The sequence below is a fragment of the Triticum aestivum genome, chromosome 7D (genome assembly GCF_018294505.1).
Source record: "Triticum aestivum cultivar Chinese Spring chromosome 7D, IWGSC CS RefSeq v2.1, whole genome shotgun sequence".
Classification (NCBI taxonomy): Eukaryota; Viridiplantae; Streptophyta; class Magnoliopsida; order Poales; family Poaceae; genus Triticum; species Triticum aestivum.
The window spans coordinates 26590549-26606669 of NC_057814.1; the positions used below are offsets into that span (position 1 = coordinate 26590549).

Consider the following 16121-nt stretch of genomic DNA (forward strand, 5'->3'; position numbering starts at 1 on the left):
ACAGACTCCGCCATTGGAGTCAAACTTAGGTCGACGATAACACAGTCTGTCACATGCTCCATGAAAATCCAGTTTGACTTGGCATATTAACCAAAGGTTAATCACAGATCAACTGGGCAAAGCAGGGTTGCTATGGCAAAACTACAATAAGCTACATTTTTAGAACCACAGAAAAAAAAGACGGTGGGGATCATGGAGAGATGGGCCCACTTGTCAGCGAGTGACTTTGAAAGGAGGTGCTACGGCAAACATGAGGACTGCAATGAATTATGGCCTACAATTTAATCAGCTTTGGTGTTCTGCATCTGAAGACTGAATCTATCTGTAACTTCAGTTCAGTGCACAGATCAGCAAATGGATGATAAACAAAATAACAACGAGAGGGGGATTGGTTGTTACACACCCCAACTGCCAAGGATCAGCAATATATGTAGAAAATGCCAGGAAACCAAGCACACTGTGTATATGTAGTAAACAGCTAAAGAACCATATGCAGCCTTTCAACCAAGTGTAATCAAACAGAAATTTTTTTTGGGGTAATTGCTCCTTAATTTGATATGAAAAACAAACGAGGTGAGAGGTTTCATCAAATATGTACTGCTGCATTTGCATTCTTAACTGTAGATACCGCATTGTCAGCATTACAAAATGCCAGAATGTTTCAAAACTTAAACTAGCAAAAATAAAATATCTAGTGATGTCTGCACTGAGCGTAACAAGTATCCAGACTGTCCCAAGAACATCACAATGGATCAAATCAATAGAATACCAATACTCAGGAATGCTCAAGTAAACCAGAGCATGGTAAAGGAATAACAGGAAGATGCAAAACTCAGGAAGAAAGATATGATTATAGCAAAGAAAGGGTGACACCATAAAGAAAGATATGATTACAATTACATCCTTCAGAAGACTCGGTCTAAGTGATTCTACCTGACTTCGAAATCAGTGGTGCCTGCAATTTCATGTATGACCTTGCTTATGGAACTCGTTTCAACTCTTCACTAACATGAACATCAGGGCATTCGTGCAAAAACAGTAGAAGGTCCTTTGTAATTGTTTGGAGCTTGCTTTCCTCTGGTCGAAGATTATCCTTAAGAGTACTCTCGTGAAACAGCTGCAGAGCACCCTGTGCTGAAATTTCTTGCACGGAGTTGTGCAAACCTTCAAGTTTTCCTCTACGCTGGCCGTCGAGCAGCAACTTTTCTTTTAGACTGTCGGGAAGACTAGCAAATGCACTGCTTGAAGGACAACAAATGGAAAACATAATAACTGAGAATGACACAAGAGGAACTCTATACAAGAAAACTGTTATTTGTGCGTCCAGAAATGCAATTTACCTAGTAACCCCCCGAACAAGACCCCACTTGTATCCAACATGCGCAGATTGCCTATGCCCAAGGTTGAACCCCTCTTGGGCAACATCTTTCTGCCCTTCTGTTATACCATCCCTATAGCCCATCTACAAAGAAACCAAAAGCCTTGCTTCAAACTTTTTGGACATCACACAAATTCACGGTTCATGATTAATCAATAACCATTGAAGACGAAATAATCATGTACCTTATGAAACTGGTCCTGCCTGTGGGTCCATTCTCTGTGTAAGCTGGAATCATGTCCTGGAGAATCTGAAGCCTCACACCAGGAGTCATCATCTGCAGCAGCATCTTCACCATTGCCTGAATCGAAATTGGTGGAAAACAATTAGCTGTGATCATATGGAATGCTAGCATTCAAGTTCAAACAGAATCTACATTGTTAGAAACTGTATCCAAGTAACATACTCCTTCCGTCCCATAATATAAGAGCGTCAACAAAAGATAGACAGAGAGAGGGTTGCAAAATCTTGTGATACTACATCAGAACAAGGCTAGGGCACTGCCACAGAAAAGGGTGGTCGAGACCGTGGAGAGATGGTCCCACTCGTCGGCAAATGAGTTTAAAAGAAGGAGGTGTTGCGACAAACATGAGGAATTATGGCCTACAATTTAATCGGCTTCAGTGTTCTGCATCTGCAGCTTCTGCAGCTATCTGTAATTTAGTTCAATGCATAGATCAGCAAATGGATGAAAAACAAAATAACCATGAGAGAGGACTGGTTGTTTCACACCCCAAATTAACCAGGATAAGCAATGCCCACTAGATTTATGTCATATGGATGAAAAATAAAATGACCATGAGAGAGGACTGCAGCCTTTCAACTAGAGGTTAATCGGATATGAAATGAAACAGGATGCACGCGCGCTGGCCTAAGAACTCTACCTGGTTCTGTTAGAAACTTGTGAGTGATATAATTATCATGTCGAGCCTTATAAAACGGCGGAAAACGCCAGTAAACCGGCGATGTGGGACTAAACAATGTACCGGCCGCAGCACGGCATCCTCTTACCATGGTGCACGGTCGACGCCGGCGCCTCCCAGCGCTCCGCAGCTCGCGCTTGGCCACCGAGGGGGTCCAGTACGGCGGCCTCCATCCCCCTGTCCCCGGCGACCTCCGCTGCCGTCTCCCGCTCCAGCCGCCGGCGTCACCGGACAGAGCAGCCGGGCCCCCGGCCGCCCCGCGCACGAAAGAAGGCGATGGATCGGCGAGTGAACCGCGGCTTGGAGGGGGGCGACTGGTGGAGCCGGATTCCGGCGGGGTGGCCGGCGCTGTGTGAGATTTGGGGGCCGGGGAAGAAGAGGACGAGGCAGCTCGCGTCTTTTTTCTTTTTTCTTTTTGAGGCAGCTCGCGTCCGTGTGGCCTGGCTACTGGGAGCCCATGTCTATGTGCGCCTATTGCGGGCCTTGCTGGACACGGCCGGGTAAATTCAGGCCCAACAAGCTATGACCTCTCTATATTTCTTCAATCATCAAAGGATAAAAAGTTCTCAAAAAAAAATGAAAGGATAGAACCCCTCAAAAAATCATCAAAGGATAAAACAAATAGATACGTGATATTTTGTGAATTCACGGCTTTTGATTTTGACATTTTTCTATTATTCATGATTTTTGTTATGTAGTCAAGAAAAGAAGAAGTTGGGAAGCAATAGACACATCAACCAAAGGCAGGGGGGAAAATATATGGAAATGGCATCCAGGCGAATCCGCCTTGCCCCCTCTCCCCTGATATTTTTCTCGCCTCTTCTATTCCAAAAAGAGGAAAATATGAAATCAGTACTCCAAGAAATGATATGTATCTTCAAGAGGTGAAAGAGTGTCGGAGGCGGAGTTGCGACGTGGGAGTGCAACAGGGGTGGTCCACATGACATGTCCGCTCACGCTCATCGTCTAGGTACTTGCATTGTAGATTTGTAGTGCGCCGTGCTGATTTGATTAATATCGGGAGACAAGTTTATTCTCCACGATGATGGGATTTTCTAGTGTTTTAGAGAAATGGATAATCAACTAGAGCCAAGTCATAAGAGTTCAAACATAATATATTTTTCATTTTCACAGCGAACTATAACATCATATATAACTAAAATTTATTTTCACAGTAAACTCCAGCAAAGATTATTTCACATACTTTTTTTTTCATTTGTGAACAGACCTGTCCTATCTGCAAATATGAAGTCTTTTGGGCTTCCTCCTAGCATGCCATATCACAAATCACAAAAGAAGAAGAAAAAAAAGCAATAAAAGTCTTTTCATTTTCAAAAAAGAAAAGGGGCAGAAGAAGAAACACATCAGCTTTTAGTTGGAAAAATATATACTGTCCTCACTGATTTTTGGCATGCACAATTTGTCCTGATGCTTCACAAGCTTAAATATTATCAAGGTTCTCATGCCATGGTCATGAGTGTGCCTGCCTGCTACTACTGTAGTTCTGCAATACTAGTTGCTACACCTCTCATGGATATATGATGGGTTTAAGAACAGATGGCAGGCCAAACACTGGTAAGAAGATAGCAGCACAAATGACAACCACACCACAGCATGTCATTCCATACTAGTTAATAACACTGGGTTGCACTGCTATCCAAACCAACTCACTCTCACATAACTGAAGGTTCATCAATCTATGATCACCAGAGACTGTTCCAGGCGGCGAACACGAGCTCGAAAAAAGAGGGAAAACTTTTAATAATCTACGACGATATCACCATCAAACACAGCTCTAGACATTAGTTGACGATGATGTCAGATGTTCCACGAGAAGCCGCCGTCCCCCGGCTGCTCCCCCATGAACAGCCCGCTCTCCACGAGCTCGTGGGAGATGAGATGTTCCAGGTCGTCCATGTCGTGCACAGACTCCGCCTTTGGGGTCGCCACCGCATTGCCGCCAGAAGCGGCCGGGTTGCTGCTCACGGACTTGAAACTGCTGCTTCGCTGGACCATGCCAGCTCCGCTGTTGATCAGATTACTAGGCCCCGTCATACCCATCGGAGCGGCGCCCTTTGCTGTGCCGTTATTCATGTGCTGTGCCTGCTCTGCGCTAGCAGCGCTGTTGGTGACCACGGCTCCGGATGCGAGACCACCATTTGCATTGGGAGTGCTAGGAGACTGCTGCTGATGATGTTGCTGCTGCTGCTGCTGCTGTTGATGTTGCTGCTGCTGCTGCTGCTGCTGTTGATGGTGTTGCTGCTGCTGCTGCTGCTGCTGATGGTGTTGCTGCTGCTGCTGTTGATGCTGATGAGCAAGAGTGCGGCTATTGGTATTCTTGGCTTCTTGCAGCAGCTGATTGATCACATGCTGCTGGAATTGTGGACTAGCGCCCAGGCCTTGGAAATTGTTATGCTGGTGCTGGGGCATACCTTGCTGGAACGACATCGGATGCTGGAATTGCCCAAGCTGAGCGGCACGGAACGACCTAGATGCTTCCAGCTGAATGCCACTGTGCACTGCTGTAGGACCTTTGAAGATACTCGATGCCTCCTGCTGAAGTAAACTTTGATTCGGGCTCGAGCCTCTAAGCATATTCTGGTAATTATTTAGCGCAGCAGCATTCTGAGATGCCTCCTGCTGGAGCAAACCCTGATTTGCGCTTGTGCTTCTAAACATATTCTGGTAACTGTTCATTGCCGCGGCATTCTGTGATGCCTCCTGCTGAAGCAAACCCTGATTTGCACTTGAGCTTCTCAGCATATGTTGGTAATTGCTTTGTGCTGCAGGATTCTGCGGATTATTACTAATTGCTCCAACACCTGGAACCTCGTTATTCACATGGGGGCTCATTTCTATTTTGACCGCCTTGTCATGCAAATTCTGCACCGTGAGCTTTGGTCCAGCAGTTTGCTTGGGATAGTTCTTCAGGCCCTCTGCAGATGAACAGGCAAAATATTAAACATTTAAACTATCTCACGGATCAATGGGCAAAGCAAGGTCACTATGGTCACAAATGTTTCAGTTGTTATGATTTGCTGTTATCAGCAGCAAATATGATGAAGCCCTAAAGGTGGCATACGATGTTTAGCTCCGCACTGTTTGAAGCCCTAAAGCTCAAAGTCCACATCTCTCACTAGTTCAGAAGTTGCATTACATCGCTGGGTTTTTGGCTCAGCTGGAGTTTGAACGTAGTTTCTAGTCATGTAGATGTTTCTTATGAAGTACTACCTCCGTAACAAAATATAAAGTAGGCTAAACTAGCCTAGCCTACAAAAACGTCTTATATTTCGGTAATACAATACAACATGCATTATGGCTTAACCTTTTGTAAGAAACCAAAATGCTATGCGTAGTTCTACCATGTTCATGAGAATCACTGGTCAAAACGGTTCTATGGAAACTAAATATAGCACCTAATAGGTACTAAAGACGATTGGTGTATGTGCATGCTCCTACCTATAGGGCCGAGCTTGTTCTTGTGGCTGAACTCAATTAGATCCTTCATGTGATTCACCACCTCTGATATCTGCCAAGAGGACATAAGCAATCAACATGCTATAATGCACATATACAGATAAATCCATATAATGCGCGGAGAATATCAAGACTACAAAATGTTGAGCAAATAGAAAGGTAAATGCTACTTAGGGAACTCCAGTTACCTGCAAACAGCGAACATATCTTTTAGAAAGACCATGCTCATTTAGGCTGTGGTGATCTATATTTTTCGCTAGTTGTCGTGATGCTGACGCAAAACTATAAATTTCACACAAAAAAGAATTTACATTTAGTCATTAGAATATCAGAAATTCAACTCTAGAGAGAATCAACTACATATTTTTGTGACTTTAGTTTTACTAACTCGTTGCAAGCCTTTTGTGCCTCATCGTTCGATAGGCCAGCAGGTCCATTTTTTGTGACAGTAGCTTGATAACTCTGGGTAGCACGAAGCATATGTGTAACCTGAAAAAACAAAAGCATGTGCATAAGAAATGTATAGAAGGGTACCAAAGTTAAAGCGATCACACAAAGCCACAGATTAAGATTTATAATTATGTGGACTGGTTGAATGCCCGTGCTTTACCACTTCCTACTTAGTAAAAAATAAATCCATTTGGAAGAAAAAATTATGAAAAAGACAGGAAGCTTTCAAATTGCAAAACCGTAAAATAATCATAGTGATTTAGAACCACAAAACAAGATGGCAGAGACGGTGGAGAGATGTCCCCACTTGTAGCAAGTGATTTTGAAAGGTGCTATGGCAAACATGAGGATTGCAATGAATTATTGGCCTACTCTAAAGGTGGAGTATAATTTATCGTCTTTGGTGTTTCTGCCTGCAGCTATCAGCAAACAGTTAAGCAAATGGGTGATAAACATAGTAACCGTGGGAGGGATCTGGTCTTTTCACACCCCAATCACCTAGGAGCAGCAATGCCCATTAGATTTTAGTCATAAACACAAAACTACAAGATGCCAGGCATCAAATCAAACTGTGTCTATGTCGGCAACAGCTCAACCATATGCTGCCTCTCAACCAAAAGGTTAATCAAATAGGAGATGGAACAAGAATCCCATACTGGTCTAAGAGCTTTACCTGCTCTGTTAGAAACTTGCGAGTGACATACTCGTCGTGTTTCCGTGAACAAAACTCCCAGGACATAATCTGCATATGCAATTCAGCACATAAGAATGATTCACATTTCGAGATAACCACAAATCCACAAATGTTCAAGAAAGGACACCCGAAAGGTGCTATGGTATGGGCTAGGTATTACAACTAGGAACATACCTTTAGTTCTGGAGTGAATATTATTCTTAGCTGTCCCTCGTGTGTGACATGTTGGTGGTCGTAGATGCTCTTCTGAACAACTTTAGTATGCTCCAGGAGCAGCAGTCCGTTGGGCAATCGGAACTCGTTCGGCATGTCAAGGAATAGATATTCATCCTTAACACCGTGGTCAAATCTAATTTGACAGAGTCTAGGAAGTATTTCAGAGGTAGCCTCTGTATGATAGATAAGAGAAAGGGGGAAACTGGGTGAGCTCAAAAATAATACATATTGATATTACATTGCAGAGGAAAACTTAAAATCTTATTTATGAGAATTGCACAATGAAGAGGCAACACAGAAAGAGCCCCAAAAACAGACAGTCAAGGTGTTCATCTAAAAAACAGGAGGGGCAAAGCGTATGATAACACAAAGAAGGCTTTGTTGTGGAAGAAACAAAATGCCAACACTATGAGGCTATTCTTCATTCATGACAGTAACACACTATTTCTTATGATAAGGTATTCTGTACTGCTCCAGAGAGTTAACAAATTCATAAGATACTTTTATTTGCACTCTTGATGCTTAATGGCTTCCTTAGAATTCTGTAAAGCTACATTTATTTGCACTCTTGATGCTTAATGGATTCCTTAGAAAGTAATACTGTTGATTGTCTTCTGTAAAGCACAAGACATGTACAAAAATATTGAACTTGGCAAATAGAGGAATAACAGAATAAGCACAAACAAATGAGCATTCATACTCAGTGAGCAATCTTGAAGGGAAATGTGCAAACAACCAAGGATATAACATTTTACCATATCCTTTCCCCGAATGCGTATTACAAATATCACAACGCCATGTACCCTGTAACAAGGGAAGAATAGGAGTGTGAAATTTCATAGATCTTATACAACATCAAAGGAATAAGTACCCTGGATATCGACCATGCATGCAGAGCAGACTAAAGAATCAGCTTTATCAGCTATCAGTGGGTTTATTACACAAAATAGATATATACAATTAAAATAGCCATTGCAGGATGGTTTCAAACTTTCAATTAAAATAACTAGTGCAGGTTAACATAACAAATATTTCCTCAAGAGGCTACACATACAAATTATGTTTCTCACTGCCATCAAAGGTAATTGATAATAAACAGTGTTGAATAATCCTAGCAGAACTTGTGAAAGATGTTGTATGGTACTCCCTCCGTAAACTAATATAAGAGCATTTAGAATACTAAAGTAGTGATCTAAACGCTCTTATATTAGTTTACAGAGGGAGTACTATTTAAACATCTATTCAAAATAATTTCAGATATGAAATTTTTACTAACCGGGGATGTCTGTGGAATAGCAGCTGAGGTATTCCCTGGCTTTTCATATGATGTCACACACCATCTCTCTCTTGATCGTGGTGCAAAATATTCATCAATGAGCTTCCTCCAGTATGTTATGGGATTATTCTACAAGACAATTTTGAGTAAATTGTACTTCCATTGCTGTGCACCTTGTAATAAATGTATGAAAATGCAGAAACTCACATCTGGCCGGTAACGCTTGTGATACAAATACTGCATTAACCTTCGAGAACAAAGCCCACTCTCAACAGGAGTCCTAACAGGTCCAGCTAGCTGAATTCCAGGCTGTGCTAGCGGCGGCCTCAACTGTGGCTGCCGAGGTATGCCAACTTGAGAATGTTGATGCTGAGGAAATTGTTGCGATAACTGATGCTGCTGTTGTTGCTGAATTTGTGCCAGTTTGTGCTGCCGGATCAAGGCTTGAAGCTGTGGGTTGTGTTGGCCCTGGAGATGAAGAGAACTCTGACCTTGGAGCAGCTGTTGAATCAACTGTTGTTGCAAGATATCATCTTGCCGAATATCAACTCTTGGCTTCTTTTGAGCATGAAATGCGGCGGCAGCATCAATCACAGGTTGTGATGTTACACTAGATGCTCTCCGCTTCTGCATCTGCTCTTGGGGTGGACTTTGCTGCATGATGGAGCCATCAATGACTGAAGAGCCAGAAATGTTATTGGACGAAAACGACATCGGAGAGGCAGGAAGGCGCATGAATGAATCAGCATTCATGCTCGTACTTTGCTGAAACTGGGCACCTCCAGAAAGTGATGAGTTGCCATCAGTCACCAAAGAGCTAACACCAATGCTTGGCCCAGAGGAATTTGTAGTACTAACTGGAAGGCTACCATTCATGTCCCTGGGAACAAGTCCAAGGTTGGAGCGTGGGGCCCCGGACATGGAGGTCAGCAGGGTTGAGACTGAACCATCACCTTGAAGAATCTTGCTTAATGGAGTAGAACTTCCCTGGAAACTAGCAAGGATCTTCGGATACTTTCGCTGGAAACTGCAAAATGTAATTATCAGTATATTTTGAAGCAATGCAAGCAAATCAAGAAAACAGTCACCAAGAAATTTCTCAGCCAATGAGCTTATGAACCAACAGTCCAGGATGCATAATTCTAAGTTACTAACTTCTAAGTCTCAAAATTAGGAGGACATCAATGATAAAAATAGCCATCATCAAAAGGCAAGTGTTAATCCGATCTAAGAGATGAAATACATTGACTTTAACTTCCAAAAGGAATACAGGTTATATGGCCGACATAAAAGAAGCCATAAATAACACAAGTAGAGAGGAAACAGAGCAAGAGAAGTTGACTGAGACAGGATATTTCATTTGAATTACTAACTAGCACATAATACAATCAATGCAAATTGCAACTACACGCTCCCATGATCAAGTTCCTAACAGCAAAGAGAGTTGCTTTCTATTCACCCTGGCAAAAGGAAAACACAAGACAAAGGGAGCTGGTAGTGAGAAAAGTTCAGCGATGTACAGTCTCATGCGAGCTTGCAAGATATCACAAACCAAACAGTAAACAAGCTAAGGTAAGAGAAAATCACAAGAACACAAACACACCTGGTTCAATTAGAAGAAAATACAATCTTGCATGATCACCTGCCACTTTGTTTGGATATTTAACTACAGACTAAAACAAGAAACCCTGATGACAAACAAAAACTGCTTCAAAACCTAACTAAAACAGGACACAGCAGATAGACTGCCTAACCTCAGAAACTGGAAGAGAAGGTCAATGTAATGAATAAAAAGATTTAACTCCCTAAGAAAAAAAACAAATACAAAAAGGAGACAACTTGTATCCTTCAATGCAGAAACGAGTGTGTGTCAGTTTTTAAGGTGGTCATCAGTCACGGGGGGATTAGAAGATTTGTTGAAGGGAGGCAAATGTTCTGCGACAACACAATTTGGATACTGAGTGTTAACTTCTGCCGCGGCTTTCTTAGAGGTGATTGATTATTTTCCCCTGTTGGTTCCCCAAAATTGGTTTATTTCTTTCTCAAAATCGCCGCACGTGGGACGGCGCACACCGCACCGGGCAGGGCCCAGGTGCCAAGGGTGGGTGGGCCCGGAGCCACCGTGTGCTCCGAGGGGAGGAACCTATGGGAGCTCGCGTACCATGGACCGACCGAGGGAGAACCCATGGGCCCACGTGTCAGTGGCATGGCTCCCTCTAATCTAACGTAAAAGAAAATCACAGGTACACAAACCCACCTAATTCAGTTAGAAGAAAAAATACAACCTTGCATCATCACCCGCCACTTCGTTTGGACTATTTAATTACAAGAAACCCTGAATAAACAAAAACTGCTTTAAAACCTAACTGAAACAGGGCACAGCAGATAGACCGCCTAACCTAAGAAACTGGAGACAAGGTCAAAGTAATGGGAATAAGAACTACCTCACCAAGAAATAAAAAAGGAAAACTAGTACAAAAAGGAGACGAATTATATACTTCAATACAGGCAAGAGTGTGCCCTTTTTTAAGGTGGTCATCAGTCACAGGGGAATTCGAAGACTCGTAGAAGGGGGGAGCAAGTGTTCTGCAATAACACAATTTGGATACTGCGCGTTAACTTCTGCCGCGGCTTTCTTAGAGGTGATTGATTATTTAGCCCTGTTGGTTCCCCCAAAACCGGTTTCTTTCCTTCTCGAAATCGGCCGGTTCATCCTCAGCAGAATCGAATCACAAGGCGCAGACTCAACCCAAGAAATCACAAGCAGATAAACCTAACTAGCACGGAGCGGCATTGCGCCATGACAGAGCTCACCCCTAGCTAACTCCACCCCCAGCTCGTAGTACAAAAGCTGCAGGCAAACCGATGATACTACCGACCAAAACAGGTAAAGGAAGAGAAGGCAAAACTTTGTTTGAGAGCTCCAGGCATTCACGGCCTCCCCAACAACTCAAGCAACAACAGAGGCAGTGCTCCTCCAAGATCCAGAGAATTTGTGGGCTCGGAGAAATTCGACGCTCTTTTCAGCTCTCGCTTTTGGTGGGCTCTACACCTTTCCTAGCGCAAGAAGGGGATTTTTCCGCCCCCAAATTCCCGGCGCCGCCGCATTGGGGTGGCCGGGGCCGTCTCCACGGCGGAGAATCGCCCCCGCATCAAGAACGCGGAGGCAAATCCCCTCGAAGCGGCCGGGCCATGAGTGGAACCAATCTACTACTACTACCAGCAGCGCAGATACCACCAACGGAGTGCGGTGCGGAGAAATCCTCACCTCGGGAGCTCGCTCGCCGGCGGCGCGGTCGTGGCCGGTCGCTGTTCTTCCTCCTCGGCGACGCTGCCGCCGCTCTCCTCCCTCCCTCCTCGTTGGCCTCGTGCTCGCGATATTATTCTTTCTGGCGTTTGTCCTCCCCTTTTTATTCTACAGTGGTTCTTATTTCTTCTCCTCCGCTTCTGGTGGCAGCGTGCGGGCGGCGGCGTCGCCGGCGGGCGGGCGAGGGCGGCCGGGTTAAATAGATTCCCGGAGGGGGCGACCGGGGCCGGGCCGTGGTGACCGCCATCGACGGTTCGCGCGGGGCCCACCCGCGCCATCCCAGCCCTCCGATCCGGATCCAACGGTGGAATCCCCCACGTGGACGCCCGCGATTGGCCGGGTGGTGGGGACGCGCGACCGGGAGCGCGGAGGTCGGCCCGCGCTGCGCGCACGCGGGCCGGCGCACACCGCGCGGCACGCGGGCCAGGCGGGGCCGCGCCGTCAGCGGCGTGGGCGGTGGGTGGGTGCGACGCGACCGTGTGCTCCGAGCGGAAAGCCGCGAGCGCGAGCGCACGCGGGTCGCGCGCCGTGGGCCCGTGAGAACCCGCAGGCCCACGCGTCAGCGGCGTGGGTCGCTTTACGGCTGGCTGCGAGCTGGTGCGCGAAATAAACGGGGTGTTTCTTTTCGGCTGGGAGCAGGGCTACGTGCACGCTGGCTCGGTTAACTGACCTGCGGGCCGGGAAGCTTCTCGGGCCCGCGTGTCAGCGTGCGCGTGGGTGAAACGTGACGGGTGCGTGTAGCTTTCTGCCCTTTTTCCTTCTCGGGCCGACTGCCGCACATCATTTGCCCGGGAGCGAATTCGCTACGCGCACGCGGGTCGGGGCGCTTGCTTTTCTGGAGCGGTTGCTTTGCGAGGGGGGAGGGGGAGGGTGGGGCCGGCGGGGGGGAGGAGCAGGCTGTTTGAGTTTGGACTAGTATCGTACGATTTATTATTATTTTTGGGTGCTTAATAACGTGATAATTATCGTGTGCTAGGTTAGGCTGGGCCGACCATCGTAGGGCTCGCTTTGGCTGATTATTGTGGCTCACATGTTTGGGGAGGGAGGAGACGTAATCATAGGATTGGTAGGTGCTTTGGTACCAACAACAACAACAAAGAACACCACGGCGAGGTCTTATCAAACCAAAACAATGGCTTAGTTCAATTCAAAAAAATTGCATTAGTTTTCTCTATTAGAAAAACAATGCCTTGGTTATAGAAAAATGTCTTGGTTGATTGATGGGCATTGAACATGCTTATATGTTGCGCGGAACAGAAATATTTCACCCACGACTTCACGGAAATGCCTGCGAATTTGTGCATGGTTAGTCAAGAAACTCATGGGCTCGGAGAGCGAGTTGTAATGGTGGCCCTCGCCGCGTCCTCCTCGCGGTCGAATGTTTTGTCCCAACACATGAGTCTCCGATATCGTCTTGGCCGTGGCCGGTACATTCCCGTTCACTTCATTAATTGTCATCGTCGCTTCAAACGCCTTCGAAACGCTAACACATCGTCCTAACCCTAACCCTGGCCGTCATGGATCTTGCATTAATCTCATGATGGAGCGGTTGAGACCGACCGAGATTACTCGTTGATTTGGCTTGACTGACCAAACATTACCGATTTGCCTTTCGTTTTGCAATACACCCCATTACCAGCTAAGTTGTGTATTTTACAAACACACCCCCTGTGGCACTCATTGCGGGCTTGAAGGATTGGCCTTTCTTTTTAGTTTGGAGGAGGATTCCTAAAAGGGAAGGACGTACTGTGTCAACAAGTTTGCTAAAATAGGGTCCGCCGTTGAGAGTATTTCTCAAATTGTGTGCTACCCATGATTAAATGGCACCGTGGGATGGTTGGGATAAGAATATCCCATGGTGATCGACGTGGGGCCCCATTCTTGCTCTAGGGTGGGCACATTCATCCATAGACGGTTCGGTGACCTTTGATGTGTATTACATATTTGTTGGTTGTGTCTCCACCTGAAGATTGTATTATTATTATTTTGCATACATTCTAGTGCTTTTATCTGTGGTGGAGGACTACTTCGACATTTTTCTAGTTTTCAAAAAAACAATGTCCCAATTGATTGACGGCAGTTGTACATGTTTATCTGTTGCGGGGAACAAAAATCTCTCACTGACAACTTCGTGGAAAATGCCTAAAAATTGGCGCATGGTTAGCGTAAAATGTTCCTGCTTTGAGATGATGGTGTAGCTAGTTGTGGCCGAATGATTCATTGTCAACACATTTTTCTTCGAGGTTGTCTTACCTAGATCAGTACATTCCCCTTCACTTCATTTTTTTTCATCATCGCTTCAATCGCTTTCAAAACGCTACGAGGCCATCCTAACCCTAACCCTAGCCCTAGCCATCACGGTCTTCCATCTGTCTCCTGACCGAGTAGGGATCAAGATGACTCGTTGATTTGGCATGGGTGGCTAAGCATTACAGATTTTCCTTTCCTTTTATAATCCACCCCATCACCAGTTGTTGTGTATTTTACGAATGTAGTCCCCATGGAATACATCGCCAACCTGGTGGGTGTTTGAGGGAGTCCTGGATTAGGGGGTCCTCGGACAGCCGGACTATATACTTTAGCCGGACTGTTGGACTATGAAGATACAAGATTGAAGACTTCGTCCCGTGTCCGGATGGGACTCTCCTTGGCGTGGAAGGCAAGCTTGGCAATACGGATATGTAGATCTCCTCCCTTGTAACCGACTCTGTGTAACCCTAGCCCCCTCCGGTGTCTATATAAACCGGAGGGTTTAGTCCGTAGGACAACAACAATCATACCATAGGCTAGCTTCTAGGGTTTAGCCTCTACGATCTCGTGGTAGATCAACTCTTGTAATACTCATATCATCAAGATCAATCAAGCAGGAAGTAGGGTATTACCTCCATCGAGAGGGCCCTAACATGGGTAAACATCGTGTCCCCCGCCTCCTGTTACCATCCGCCTTAGACGCACAGTTCGGGACCCCCTACCCGAGATCCGTCGGTTTTGACGCCGACATTGGTGCTTTCATTGAGAGTTCCACTGTGCTGTCGCGATAAAGGCTTGATGGCTCCTTCGATCATCGGCAACGATGCGATCCAGGGTGAGGTTTTCCTCCCTGGACAGATCTTCGTATTCGGTGGCTTCGTACTGCGAGCCAACTCGCTTGGCCATCTGGAGCAGATCGAGAGCTACGCCCCTGGCCGTCAGGTCACGTTTGGAAATTTAAACTACACTGCCGACATCCGCGGAGACTTGATCTTTCACGGATTCGAGCCCATGTCAGGTGCGCCGCACAGTCATGACGAGCACGACTTAGCTCTGCTGTTGGACGGTGTTCGGGAGATCACACCTGTGGCTACTCCGGCCCTAGATCCGGAGTCGATTGCGCCGTCCGAGGACGGGTGGATGGACCCTGCCTCGGAGGCCACACACTCAGTGGCGATAGAGCCGAATACTGACTTCACCTCCTATGAGACCTGTGTCGCCGGATCCTCGGATTCGTCCCCGGCCACAGGCCCCGAACCGCCTGTGTCCATGCCTATCGAATCTGATTGGGCGCCGATCATGGAGTTTACCTCCGCGGATATCTTTCAGCACTCGCCCTTTGGCGATGTGCTAAATTCATTAAAGTCTCTCTCCTTGTCAGGAGGCCCTTGGCCGAACTATGTCTGGCTCGAGTGGGAGGCGGACGACGAAAAAATTCGTTCCCCACCCACCACCCACTTAATAGCCACTGTCGATGACTTAACCAACATGCTCGATTTCGACTCCGAAGACATCGACGGTATGGACGACGATGCAGGAGAAGAACGGGAACCACCGCCCACAGGGCGCTGGACAGCCACTTCATCACACGATATATATATGGTGGATACACCCAAAGAAAACAATGACGAGGAACGGAAGGATGCAGCGAGGGATAGTTCCCTCGAGAAGCAACCAAAGCGACGGCGTAGGCGCCGCTCCAAATCCCGCCTCGGCAAAAACAGCGATAACAGCGCAAGAAAAAATAATACCCCGGTCGACTCCAGAGGAAACAACGACCACACGGACCCAGCGACAGAGCAGGATGAACCAGCGGACAGCGAACATAGTACGGAGCTGCTGTCCGATCACGGCGACGCCGAGGATAAAGCTCATCAACCTCTCTCCGGCGAGGAAAACAGTCCGGACGACGATGCACACATCATCCCGGAAAAGCACTTGGAACAAGAGAACCTCCATAGAAGGCTTATTGCCACCGCGAGGAGTCTGAAGAAGCAGAAGCAAAGGCTTAAGGCCGCGCAGAATACGCTCAACAGTAGATGGAACAAAGTGCTCGACACTGAAGAAAAGTATGGTGGCAGTCGCCACACAAATAGCTATCCAAAGCGCAAGCTGTTGCCTGAATTCGATGATGAGGCCTTAGAGCCTAC

The 16121-nt window shown here is 46.3% G+C and overlaps 2 protein-coding genes across 3 annotated transcripts; both read right to left on the reverse strand.

Moving 5' to 3' along the window:
• Positions 1 to 824: 824 nt before the first annotated feature.
• LOC123164979 (uncharacterized) lies at positions 825 to 2723 on the reverse strand. Of its 2 annotated transcripts, none has more exons than XM_044582606.1 (4): positions 2390 to 2723; positions 1564 to 1679; positions 1341 to 1462; positions 825 to 1238 (listed from the first exon to the last, which is right to left on the reverse strand). In XM_044582606.1, the coding sequence occupies exons 1-4, from the start codon at positions 2472 to 2474 to the stop codon at positions 980 to 982; spliced, it is 582 nt and encodes a 193-aa protein (XP_044438541.1). In that variant the 5' UTR covers positions 2475 to 2723; the 3' UTR covers positions 825 to 979. The 2 variants fall into 2 exon arrangements, with proteins under 2 accessions (XP_044438541.1, XP_044438540.1); XM_044582605.1 differs by having other exon boundaries at positions 825 to 1241.
• A 1077-nt stretch (positions 2724 to 3800) lies between these two features.
• Positions 3801 to 12022, reverse strand: LOC123164980 (probable transcriptional regulator SLK2). The gene is made up of 10 exons (XM_044582607.1): positions 11683 to 12022; positions 8622 to 9441; positions 8415 to 8543; positions 7894 to 7942; positions 7097 to 7311; positions 6902 to 6970; positions 6167 to 6267; positions 5967 to 6060; positions 5761 to 5830; positions 3801 to 5237 (listed from the first exon to the last, which is right to left on the reverse strand). Exons 1-10 carry the CDS (start codon positions 11997 to 11999, stop codon positions 4120 to 4122), a joined length of 2982 nt encoding a protein of 993 aa, XP_044438542.1. The 5' UTR covers positions 12000 to 12022; the 3' UTR covers positions 3801 to 4119.
• Between the last annotated feature and the right edge of the window lie 4099 nt (positions 12023 to 16121).

Coding starts and splice junctions, on each gene's coding strand:
- LOC123164979 (XM_044582605.1), bottom strand. CDS start 2,474: ATGGAGGCCGCCGTACTGGACCCCCTCGGTGGCCAAGCGCGAGCTGCG. Junction 1,680..2,389: donor GGCGTCGACCGTGCACCATG/GTAAGAGGATGC, acceptor ATTTCGATTCAG/GCAATGGTGAAGATGCTGCT. Junction 1,242..1,340: donor CTTGTTCGGGGGGTTACTAG/GTAAATTGCATT, acceptor TTGTCCTTCAAG/CAGTGCATTTGCTAGTCTTC.
- LOC123164980 (XM_044582607.1), bottom strand. CDS start 11,999: ATGGCGCGGGTGGGCCCCGCGCGAACCGTCGATGGCGGTCACCACGGC. Junction 5,831..5,966: donor GATATGTTCGCTGTTTGCAG/GTAACTGGAGTT, acceptor TCCTCTTGGCAG/ATATCAGAGGTGGTGAATCA. Junction 5,238..5,760: donor GAACAAGCTCGGCCCTATAG/GTAGGAGCATGC, acceptor GTTCATCTGCAG/AGGGCCTGAAGAACTATCCC.